The sequence below is a fragment of the Chaetodon trifascialis genome, chromosome 15 (assembly GCF_039877785.1).
Source record: "Chaetodon trifascialis isolate fChaTrf1 chromosome 15, fChaTrf1.hap1, whole genome shotgun sequence".
Taxonomy (NCBI): Eukaryota; Metazoa; Chordata; class Actinopteri; order Chaetodontiformes; family Chaetodontidae; genus Chaetodon; species Chaetodon trifascialis.
In genome coordinates this window covers 12,483,211-12,495,576 of record NC_092070.1, presented here as the reverse complement: position 1 = coordinate 12,495,576, position 12,366 = coordinate 12,483,211, and the positions used below count along the sequence as shown (strand labels likewise).

Sequence of the window (12,366 nt, the reverse complement as noted above, 5' to 3'; positions counted from 1 at the left end):
ACAAGTAAGAGTCAACATGTCAGTGTAGTTTTGTTCGTCATCGTGTTGTGTTTCAATCTGTCTTTGTCACAGTGTCTAACAGCTTGACAAGTGTGCTGACTGTTTCAAATAAATGTTGCATGAATACATTTGTGTGACACCTTCATGAATGACATCAGTATTTTTAAAACAAGCTGAAAAGCAAGCGCAAAGTCACAGTAGTACACTGTACTGTTCACTGTTGAACTGGAGAAACATACGACATGTTCAAGACACACACACACACACACACACACACACACACACACACACACACACACACACACACACACACACACACACACACACACACACACCTGTCATCTAACCACGTATGCCTTCCTCTTCTTAGATGTTGATCCAGTGTCAAATCTGAGTTTTGCTCTGAGCTGCACAGACGATGCCGTTGAAGAGGATGAGTTCAGCAGTCTGTGGTCCACAACCTCCTCCTTCATATTCCTCTTCATATCCTCTCTCGTCTATAGCATGATATTCAGCCTGCTCAAGGTAAACATGCAGGCCTTTTCTGAGGACTGAAGACTACAAGCTCTCAAATAAAGCTCAGTTACTGATTTACTCATCTTAGCATTGTCTCTCTGTGGGTGCGACAGCTTCTTCTCATCTTCACTGACAAGAATGAAGAAGAAAAGACTCTAAACTGTCTGCAGATATTCATCTGACAGTTAGTGATTTTCTGTCTGTGCTTGTGATGGACTGCCAACTTTTCCAGGTTGGTCCACTTTGTGCAGAGAACATGATCCTGACAAGGGAGACCAAATGAATGCATCCATTTATTTTCTCATCTCATGTGTGGCTGATGAACATTTAGCAGCAGCAGAGTGAAGAGCATCTCCAACCACAGAAAATGTGTTGCTGTGTGTGTTTTCAATGCTCCACCACACATACATAAAGATGAACTGTTTAATGAATGACACACATGACAGAGGCCATCTTTAAGCAAGAACTCACAGGTAGTTACAGGTCCTGCTGTGTGAGGATAAAGCTTTTGTTGCAAGTTCTTAAAAAATGTTCTTCAAACAAATCAACCATCCAGTCCAACAGTTCATATGATAGCTACAAAACATCAGTCACCTGCAGCAAATCTGCTCTGTTTAAGACACAGAGATCATTTGGGTGTCAAATCTCCAGCGAAGTCAAACTCCAGATTAAACTGATCCATTGTTTGATGTTTTTTTGTTACAGATGAAGAGACAATAAAGGATGAGATGATCCACAGCAGAGACGTCTACAGGTCTTCATTTAAATATTCTATTTGTGGTTTGCCTTTTGTCATTTGACTGAAATCTTTGCTTTTCATGTTTGGTCATTTTGTTTATCATTTTTGCTTTCATCATTATTTTAATAGATATGATACTTATTATAAATATGGTTTGGAGTATAAATGTGAGTGATGGTGCTTTTGATGATTTCTTTGTCGTGTGAGTCACAATGCAGGGATCTAAGAACATCTGAAATAACACCACATCAAGTCAACGCACCATAAACCTTTGTCATCACTTAAGCTCTGAAGGGTTTTAAATGTCCTATCATCTTTCGAGAGTCACTTCCCCCATCTCTCTGCACCTCTGGGACCACACCTGTAGCATTGAAACTTTGTAGAAACCGTCAAAGCTACAAATAAACTTCCTCGAAGCAAGAGACTCATGTTTCACTGCATTTATTTGCATCTCAGTGTGAATCCAGGCGTGAAGCGGCTGACATGCACACAGCAGACACACATCCTCACAGACAGCGTGAGCAATTTCACGAATATAAAACACTACAATGAAGCAGAGTAAATTAAGTTACCAAATACACAGAATTTATTAAGCTCATCAAACAATATAACTATAAGCTGTGGCAACAGTACCCCTGTCTATTTGAAGTTTCCTCAAGGGAGTACCAAAATTTCTGTGAGTGTGGTCAAGTGAGCTCACAAAGGGTGCGAGTATAAAACTCGAGTTCAGTCCAGGGTTTTAGTGTTCGTCAGTTCAGATCAATAAGATAAGCAGATATGAGAGTGTTCTTATGGTAACAGAGGAGAGAGAAATTCAACACTGACTGCCATCTAGTGTATATAAGAGGAGCTGCGGCATTATTTTTCACATCACATTGTGACTGGCTTTAGATGCCATAATAGGAGCAGTTTATTTGCAATAGCAGATAAATGCCATTCTTAAAATTAGACCACAAAAGATAGCTGCGAGTGCTTGAGGACAACTAGTGCAAGTATATGCTCATATCCTTGACATCTTGTGCAACATGGCACACTTTTTACTGTGTTGTACTGTTTTTCAACTGTGCAATGGTACAAACACTGTATTTATTATCGATCTTTGACTCATGTGCAATTTGATATTTTTGAGGCAACAGTGTTTTTCTCATGTGCAATTCAGCATGGCAATGGTATTTTTTAATGGGAACAGTATTCTTAAACTCTTGTACATAATGTGCATATTAGTTGATTTTTATTTGTTTTCTGTGTCCTTTTTTGTGTTCTTGATCTTTCTATGTCTCTCTTTCTATACTTTGTTGGCTGAAACAATTTCCAGTATTTTTCCGGTAGACTTATTAAGGGGCATACAATTCTGAATATGTGCAGTTCAGTTTGTGTTGTATCAGCATCATTTGTTTTAGTGCAATCGATGAGGAAAATCAATGTCCAAATTTAAAGCTTCATCTGTTTTTATTTATTTATTCAGTTCTCATTTCCTTTTACAGACATTTATTATATACATGCCACACCAAATATCTAACTAAATATATTAAGAACAATAACAATAATAATTCCATAAAATATAATAACAAAGACCTAAAAAGAAAAAGACAATGCATTAAATCCACTTTAAAGCTAATAAGGCCATTAAAAATTCTCATATTTGAATCATAAAATGGGATTTGTCCTGTGATGGTCATCATGAAGTCTAAAAGGAGAAAACAAAAAGAATATATCAGGATCTGGTGACAATTTTGGTGAGTACGATACACACACACACACACACACACACACACACACACACACACACACACACACACACACACACACACTGTACCTAGAAAGAAATGTTAAATTGAAATTACATATCAAGAAACGTTAAAATGAAACCACCCCAAAATATTAATATTCTAGAAAAAAGAGTTCGTAGAACCACACAAGTTTTATGAAATACTGAACTGGAAGATTCATTTAAATACCCAAACTACTACAACTGCTATATCTTACCTTAATTATGGTAACCAAGACTCCATAGATGATGGCAATGAAGAAGAAAAGAAGGAAAGTGAAAGCCATATACCAGCTTCCCACAATTACGTCTTCATTCACATCAGCATGCATGACATCACCAAAGACGTTACAGTCCTCCATGATGTCTGTGGAAGAATTAAATAATAAAAGTAAAATAAAATAAAATTGCTGGTGAACTGTTAGATTTATTTTGGGAATAGTGGAAGAGGTATTAATGTAATAATGCAGGTAGTTACCAAAAAGACACAAATAATACGTATTATCTGTAATGTGCAAAAAAGACCAATGGATGAACCATCACCTGGTTTTGATATATTCAGGGATAGGGTGGTGTTTGCATGTGTCACTCTGCAGGTGAGGACTGCTCCAGGTAACCAGTTGACTTGAGACAGATGAAGGTGGCTTTGGATGCTGAACTTTCTGTTTGGGCCTCTGTGGGGTTCACTAGTGTTGAAGACGAACAGCTCCTTGGTATCATCAAGAAACCAAGTGATGCGAATGGATGGAGGGCTGAAGCCAAAGACCAGGCACACAAGTTCACCAGAGCCCTGCAGCAAAGTGGCTGAAGGTTCACTGTAGCTCACTGTGGCTGAGAAAACAGTCATAAAAGTTATTGTAATGAATGAGTACTGACATGGAACAAAAACATCTGAGGAACATTTATATTCTTTCATGTTAGAAAGAGTCAAAATGAGAGCTAATGTTCTGAGAGCGATATGCTTCTTTTCTGCTTCACCTTTACATTTGATACAATGAACCAACAGCTGAAGCCTTCTAAATTTGACAGGAATTTATTTCACAAGCTACTTGATTCAAATAGTGAAGGTCCTGCTTCAAAACTGTGAAGTTGATATCACCTGCTTTGCCATTTTAACAGGTGAGAAAGATGAAATTGAGAAGCTGCTGCCTGAAAGTTTTGTACTCTGCCTTTCGTTAATTACAATACGAAAAGGTCACTCATCATTTTGATCAGTTCGCAATATCTCATTATACTGTAACAAACTCACCAAACACATCCTTGACTGTGCTTTCAAAAGGTGCTTCGGATGACTCATGTTTGACAACACAAGAATACGTAGACTCTTTGTCTTCAGTTTTGGATGCATTCAGCCTGCTGCTCATTGAGTAAGTGCTGCTGCCTGTATATTTCCACGCAGGACTGTTCGTGTAATGAGTTGCAGGGAGTCTCTGGCCATTCTCCTCCCAGTACACTTCGAGGGTAGACGGGAAAAATCCAGAAACGAGGCAAAGAAGTGTGAGGGCGTCTAACGTAGACAGCTCAGAGTCAGTTGGTTGTATTATCTTCACAGTTGGTGGATACAGTTCTTGAGAAACACAAAAAGAAGACAAAAGTAAATTTGTTTCTTGGTTAAATGCTCTACAAATCAGATGCAATGATGAAGAATCAAATGTTTCTCATGTATAGCTCTACCTCTGTCTTTTCTTATATGGTCCTCATAGCTCTGGTTGGAACATCGATGCTTTCCTTCACAAGACACTTGTTTATATGCGTGCCAATCCTCTGCTGACACATTGAGGAAACTCCTAGAAGTCTCTGTCCCATTCCTGTGTCTCACTGGTGGCTCCATATGGACATTGAGAAAATATTTGTTCCCACCGACTTTCCAGTTGATAGTGAAATCATGAAGTGGAGAGCCGATCAGATGACAGGTGATAGTCACCTGTTCCTTGTTCTGAAGCTCCTGGAGTGGCGGTCCCTGAACATACACGCCAACTATGTGAGATGATGCTGGAGTGACTGAAAAGAAAACATGATGGAGGGAGACAATGCATCTGTCAAGTAAAGATCATGAGAAATAAGGCTCATATGCTTTATGGATGATTCTGAAATATAGTGCAAGTATTTATTCTGCACTTAATGTATTAATATGACCGTGGATTGTGTTTGAACTTCACCTGAACAGAGGCTGATGTCCTGTTTAACTGTTTTGTTCAGAGATTTGTCAGACACTTCACAAGTGAAGACCTTCCCTGTTTTCCACTCTGTTTGAGGGATATGAAGTCGACTGGTGACTGACACGCGTCCATCTGCACCCATGCTGATGTCATTAGTTGATGGAGACCTTTGCTGAGACTCAGAAAACCATTTAATTTGAGGGTTGAAGCCCCATCCAGAGCAAAATAGTCTCTGTGGTCCTGAGTCTTCACTGGGGACCAGAAGAAGCTCCACTGATGGGTCCACTAAAAGAGACATGAATCAGTACATCATTGAATCAATTTCCCAACTGAATGTAAAACATCAAACAGGAAGAAAGTTATGTCATCTCACCAAAAATACCGCCTACTGATTTTGACTCAAAGTTGCTGGAGAAGCCTTGATTGACTTTGCAGGTGAAACTTGTGTCTTTCTTCCAGTGACTTGGTGGGACAGTGAAGTGTCTGCTGATTGAATGGAGGCCTGGGGCTTCAGGAAGTTCAACATACTGTCTGTCAGAAATATCAACACCATTTGCTTGAAAGGTGACATAAAGGTCACTGGTGGAGAGTTTGGTGATGTCACACTCCAGCACTGCACTGTGTCCCTTCAGCAAATGTGGGAGAGATCTCCTGATCTCCACTGATGGAGCTGTAACTGCAGGTCCTGGATGATAAACAAAGAAGACAAAGCCATTACCTCTCTCATCCTTCACCATGAACAAAACACTGAGTTGAAATGTTGTACAGTCGTCTTACCTGAAAGATTCACAGTCCTCTCAGTGGATGAGAAGCACTTATGGACAGCTCTGCATGTTATAAACTTGAGTTGTTTCCATTGACTTGATGGAACTGTTACTTCACTGACTACATGAGTTGCGTTTGTGGCATGGTTTATTTTGCTGCTTGGTGAGACCGTCCCATCCATCAGCCAGGTCAGCTTGGCATCAAAAACAGTGCTGACCAAACACATTGCTTTCACCTCAGATTCTGTCATCTTGAAGCTGGGAATCTCCACCTGAATCGAAGGAGCTGTACTTGAATAAGCTGAAACATGAAAACAAAAGAAAACGAACAATGAAGCAAGAACCAAATCACAAGTAAAGTCATTTATTGTAAACGATGCCTCATATACTGTCCATGAAGAATGTATTGATGTCACACTTTAGTCAAAACCAGTTATGGATGGTCACAGTTCACAGCCAAAAGCTGATGTTGATACTTTCCATTTCATTTTACCTGAACAGAGGCTGATGTCCTGTTTAACTGTTTTGTTCAGAGATTTGTCAGACACTTCACAAGTGAAGACCGTCCCTGTTTTCCACTCTGTTTGAGGGATATGAAGTTGACTGGTGACTGACACGCGTCCATCTGCACCCATGCTGATGTCTTTTGTCGATGGAGATCTTTGCTGAGACTCAGAAAACCATTTAATTTGAGGGTTGAAGCCCCATCCAGAGCAAAAGAGCTTCTGCTGTCCTGAGTCTTCACTGGGGACAAGAAGGAGCTCTACTGATGGGTCCACTACATGAGAGACAAATCAGTGCATCGGTTTTTCAGTGTAGTAACTTAAACAGATTCATAAAGTATAAAATATCAAGATAAATTCAACTACAAATGAGAGAAATCAGAAAAAGTCTTCACACCAAAGATATTTCCAGTGGAGTTTGACTCAAAGTTGCTGGAGAAGCCTTGATTGACTTTGCAGGTGAAACTTGTGTCTTTCTTCCAGTGACTTGGAGGGACAGTGAAGTGTCTGCTGATTGAATGGCGGCCTGGGGCTTCAGGAAGTTCAACATACTGTCTGTCAGAGATATCAACACCGTTTGCTTGAAAGGTGACATAAAGGTCACTGGTGGAGAGTTTGGTGATGTCACACTCCAGCACTGCACTGTGTCCCTTCAGCAAATGTGGGAGAGATCTCCTGATCTCCACTGATGGAGCTGTAACTGCAGGTCCTGGATGATAAACAAAGAAGACAAAGCCATTACCTCTCTCATCCTTCACCGTGAACAAAACGCTCAGTTGAAATGTTGTACAGTCGTCTTACCTGAAAGATTCACAGTCCTCTCAGTGGATGAGAAGCACTTATGGACAGCTCTGCATGTTATAAACTTGAGTTGTTTCCATTGACTTGATGGAACTGTTACTTCACTGACTATATGAGTTGCGTTTGTGGCATGGTTTATTTTGCTGCTTGGTGAGTCCGTCCCATCCATCAGCAAGGTCAGCTTGGCATCAAAAACAGTGCTGACCGAACACGTTGCTTTCACCTCAGATTCTGCCATCATGACTGTCTTGAAGCTGGGAATCTCCACCTGAATCGAAGGAGCTGCACTTGAATAAGCTGAAACATGAAAACAAAAGAAATGAATAATGAAGCAAGAACCAAATCACAAGTAAAGTCATTTATTGTAAACGATGCCTCATATACTGTCCATGAAGATTATATTGATGTGATACTTTAGTCAGAACCAGTTATGGATGGTCACAGTTCACAGCCAAAAGCTGAATTTGATACTTTCCATTTCATTTTACCTGAACAGAGGCTGATGTCCTGTTTAACTGTTTTGTTCAGAGATTTGTCAGACACTTCACAAGTGAAGACCTTCCCTGTTTTCCACTCTGTTTGAGGGATATGAAGTTGACTGGTGACTGACACGCGTCCATCTGCACCCATGCTGATGTCATTAGTTGATGGAAATCTTTGCTGAGGCTCAGAAAACCATTTAATTTGAGGGTTGAAGCCCCATCCAGAGCAAAAGAGCTTCTGCTGTCCTGAGTCTTCACTGGGGACAAGAAGGAGCTCTACTGATGGGTCCACTACATGAGAGACAAATCAGTGCATCGGTTTTTCAGTGTAGTAACTTAAACAGATTCATAAAGTATAAAATATCAAGATAAATTCAACTACAAATGAGAGAAATCAGAAAAAGTCTTCTCACCGAAGATATTTCCAGTGGAGTTCGACTCAAAGTTGCTGGAGAAGCCTTGATTGACTTTGCAGGTGAAACTTGTGTCTCTCTTCCAGTGACTTGGTGGGACAGTGAAGTGTCTGCTGATTGAATGGAGGCCTGGGGCTTCAGGAAGTTCAACATACTGTCTGTCAGAGATATCGACACCATTTGCTTGAAAGGTGACGTAAAGGTCACTGGTGGAGAGTTTGGTGATGTCACACTCCAGCACTGCACTGTGTCCCTTCAGCAAATGTGGGAGAGATCTCCTGATCTCCACTGATGGAGCTGTAACTGCAGGTCCTGGATGATAAACAAAGAAGACAAAGCCACTACCTCTCTCATCCTTCACCGTGAACAAAACACTCAGTTGAAATGTTGTACAGTCGTCTTACCTGAAAGATTCACAGTCCTCTCAGTGGATGAGAAGCACTTATGGACAGCTCTGCATGTTATAAACTTGAGTTGTTTCCATTGACTTGATGGAACTGTTACTTCACCGACTACATGAGTTGCGTTTGTGGCATGGTTTATTTTGCTGCTTGGTGAGACCGTCCCATCCATCAGCAAGGTCAGCTTGGCATCAAAAACAGTGCTGACCAAACACGTTGCCTTCACCTCAGATTCTGCCATCATGACTGTCTTGAAGCTGGGAATCTCCACCTGAATCGAAGGAGCTGTACTTGAATAAGCTGAAATATGAAAACAAAAGAAATGAATAATGAAGCAAGAACCAAATCACAAGTAAAGTCATTTATTGTAAACGATGCCTCATATACTGTCCATGAAGAATGTATTGATGTGATACTTTAGTCAAAACCAGTTATGGATGGTCACAGTTCACAGCCAAAAGCTGATGTTGATACTTTCCATTTCATTTTACCTGAACAGAGGCTGATGTCCTGTTTAACTGTTTTGTTCAGAGATTTGTCAGACACTTCACAAGTGAAGACCTTCCCTGTTTTCCACTCTGTTTGAGGGATATGAAGTCGACTGGTGACTGACACGCGTCCATCTGCACCCATGCTGATGTCATTAGTTGATGGAGACCTTTGCTGAGACTCAGAAAACCATTTAATTTGAGGGTTGAAGCCCCATCCAGAGCAAAATAGTCTCTGTGGTCCTGAGTCTTCACTGGGGACCAGAAGAAGCTCCACTGATGGGTCCACTAAAAGAGACATGAATCAGTACATCATTGAATCAATTTCCCAACTGAATGTAAAACATCAAACAGGAAGAAAGTTATGTCATCTCACCAAAAATACCGCCTACTGATTTTGACTCAAAGTTGCTGGAGAAGCCTTGATTGACTTTGCAGGTGAAACTTGTGTCTTTCTTCCAGTGACTTGGTGGGACAGTGAAGTGTCTGCTGATTGAATGGAGGCCTGGGGCTTCAGGAAGTTCAACATACTGTCTGTCAGAAATATCAACACCATTTGCTTGAAAGGTGACATAAAGGTCACTGGTGGAGAGTTTGGTGATGTCACACTCCAGCACTGCACTGTGTCCCTTCAGCAAATGTGGGAGAGATCTCCTGATCTCCACTGATGGAGCTGTAACTGCAGGTCCTGGATGATAAACAAAGAAGACAAAGCCATTACCTCTCTCATCCTTCACCATGAACAAAACACTGAGTTGAAATGTTGTACAGTCGTCTTACCTGAAAGATTCACAGTCCTCTCAGTGGATGAGAAGCACTTATGGACAGCTCTGCATGTTATAAACTTGAGTTGTTTCCATTGACTTGATGGAACTGTTACTTCACTGACTACATGAGTTGCGTTTGTGGCATGGTTTATTTTGCTGCTTGGTGAGACCGTCCCATCCATCAGCCAGGTCAGCTTGGCATCAAAAACAGTGCTGACCAAACACATTGCTTTCACCTCAGATTCTGTCATCTTGAAGCTGGGAATCTCCACCTGAATCGAAGGAGCTGTACTTGAATAAGCTGAAACATGAAAACAAAAGAAAACGAACAATGAAGCAAGAACCAAATCACAAGTAAAGTCATTTATTGTAAACGATGCCTCATATACTGTCCATGAAGAATGTATTGATGTCACACTTTAGTCAAAACCAGTTATGGATGGTCACAGTTCACAGCCAAAAGCTGATGTTGATACTTTCCATTTCATTTTACCTGAACAGAGGCTGATGTCCTGTTTAACTGTTTTGTTCAGAGATTTGTCAGACACTTCACAAGTGAAGACCGTCCCTGTTTTCCACTCTGTTTGAGGGATATGAAGTTGACTGGTGACTGACACGCGTCCATCTGCACCCATGCTGATGTCTTTTGTCGATGGAGATCTTTGCTGAGACTCAGAAAACCATTTAATTTGAGGGTTGAAGCCCCATCCAGAGCAAAAGAGCTTCTGCTGTCCTGAGTCTTCACTGGGGACAAGAAGGAGCTCTACTGATGGGTCCACTACATGAGAGACAAATCAGTGCATCGGTTTTTCAGTGTAGTAACTTAAACAGATTCATAAAGTATAAAATATCAAGATAAATTCAACTACAAATGAGAGAAATCAGAAAAAGTCTTCACACCAAAGATATTTCCAGTGGAGTTTGACTCAAAGTTGCTGGAGAAGCCTTGATTGACTTTGCAGGTGAAACTTGTGTCTTTCTTCCAGTGACTTGGAGGGACAGTGAAGTGTCTGCTGATTGAATGGCGGCCTGGGGCTTCAGGAAGTTCAACATACTGTCTGTCAGAGATATCAACACCGTTTGCTTGAAAGGTGACATAAAGGTCACTGGTGGAGAGTTTGGTGATGTCACACTCCAGCACTGCACTGTGTCCCTTCAGCAAATGTGGGAGAGATCTCCTGATCTCCACTGATGGAGCTGTAACTGCAGGTCCTGGATGATAAACAAAGAAGACAAAGCCATTACCTCTCTCATCCTTCACCGTGAACAAAACGCTCAGTTGAAATGTTGTACAGTCGTCTTACCTGAAAGATTCACAGTTCTCTCAGTGGATGAGAAGCACTTATGGACAGCTCTGCATGTTATAAACTTGAGTTGTTTCCATTGACTTGATGGAACTGTTACTTCACTGACTATATGAGTTGCGTTTGTGGCATGGTTTATTTTGCTGCTTGGTGAGTCCGTCCCATCCATCAGCAAGGTCAGCTTGGCATCAAAAACAGTGCTGACCGAACACGTTGCTTTCACCTCAGATTCTGCCATCATGACTGTCTTGAAGCTGGGAATCTCCACCTGAATCGAAGGAGCTGCACTTGAATAAGCTGAAACATGAAAACAAAAGAAATGAATAATGAAGCAAGAACCAAATCACAAGTAAAGTCATTTATTGTAAACGATGCCTCATATACTGTCCATGAAGATTATATTGATGTGATACTTTAGTCAGAACCAGTTATGGATGGTCACAGTTCACAGCCAAAAGCTGAATTTGATACTTTCCATTTCATTTTACCTGAACAGAGGCTGATGTCCTGTTTAACTGTTTTGTTCAGAGATTTGTCAGACACTTCACAAGTGAAGACCTTCCCTGTTTTCCACTCTGTTTGAGGGATATGAAGTTGACTGGTGACTGACACGCGTCCATCTGCACCCATGCTGATGTCATTAGTTGATGGAAATCTTTGCTGAGGCTCAGAAAACCATTTAATTTGAGGGTTGAAGCCCCATCCAGAGCAAAAGAGCTTCTGCTGTCCTGAGTCTTCACTGGGGACAAGAAGGAGCTCTACTGATGGGTCCACTACATGAGAGACAAATCAGTGCATCGGTTTTTCAGTGTAGTAACTTAAACAGATTCATAAAGTATAAAATATCAAGATAAATTCAACTACAAATGAGAGAAATCAGAAAAAGTCTTCTCACCGAAGATATTTCCAGTGGAGTTCGACTCAAAGTTGCTGGAGAAGCCTTGATTGACTTTGCAGGTGAAACTTGTGTCTCTCTTCCAGTGACTTGGTGGGACAGTGAAGTGTCTGCTGATTGAATGGAGGCCTGGGGCTTCAGGAAGTTCAACATACTGTCTGTCAGAGATATCGACACCATTTGCTTGAAAGGTGACGTAAAGGTCACTGGTGGAGAGTTTGGTGATGTCACACTCCAGCACTGCACTGTGTCCCTTCAGCAAATGTGGGAGAGATCTCCTGATCTCCACTGATGGAGCTGTAACTGCAGGTCCTGGATGATAAACAAAGAAGACAAAGCCACTACCTCTCTCATCCTTCACCGTGA

The 12,366-nt window shown here is 41.1% G+C and overlaps 1 protein-coding gene across 1 annotated transcript in view; it reads right to left on the bottom strand.

Moving 5' to 3' along the window:
* Nucleotides 1-384: 384 nt before the first annotated feature.
* The window catches only part of LOC139343199 (uncharacterized), a 198,360-nt gene continuing 186,378 nt past the window's right edge, over nucleotides 385-12,366 (bottom strand). The window contains 22 exon segments of the mRNA XM_070980691.1: nucleotides 385-516; nucleotides 3,242-3,390; nucleotides 3,567-3,854; nucleotides 4,273-4,590; nucleotides 4,698-5,024; nucleotides 5,183-5,467; nucleotides 5,556-5,867; nucleotides 5,960-6,247; nucleotides 6,440-6,724; nucleotides 6,847-7,158; nucleotides 7,251-7,547; nucleotides 7,739-8,023; nucleotides 8,146-8,457; nucleotides 8,550-8,846; nucleotides 9,038-9,310; nucleotides 9,387-9,722; nucleotides 9,815-10,102; nucleotides 10,295-10,579; nucleotides 10,702-11,013; nucleotides 11,106-11,402; nucleotides 11,594-11,878; nucleotides 12,001-12,312. Of these exon segments, the coding sequence (XP_070836792.1) occupies nucleotides 385-516; nucleotides 3,242-3,390; nucleotides 3,567-3,854; nucleotides 4,273-4,590; nucleotides 4,698-5,024; nucleotides 5,183-5,467; nucleotides 5,556-5,867; nucleotides 5,960-6,247; nucleotides 6,440-6,724; nucleotides 6,847-7,158; nucleotides 7,251-7,547; nucleotides 7,739-8,023; nucleotides 8,146-8,457; nucleotides 8,550-8,846; nucleotides 9,038-9,310; nucleotides 9,387-9,722; nucleotides 9,815-10,102; nucleotides 10,295-10,579; nucleotides 10,702-11,013; nucleotides 11,106-11,402; nucleotides 11,594-11,878; nucleotides 12,001-12,312 (6,275 nt within the window).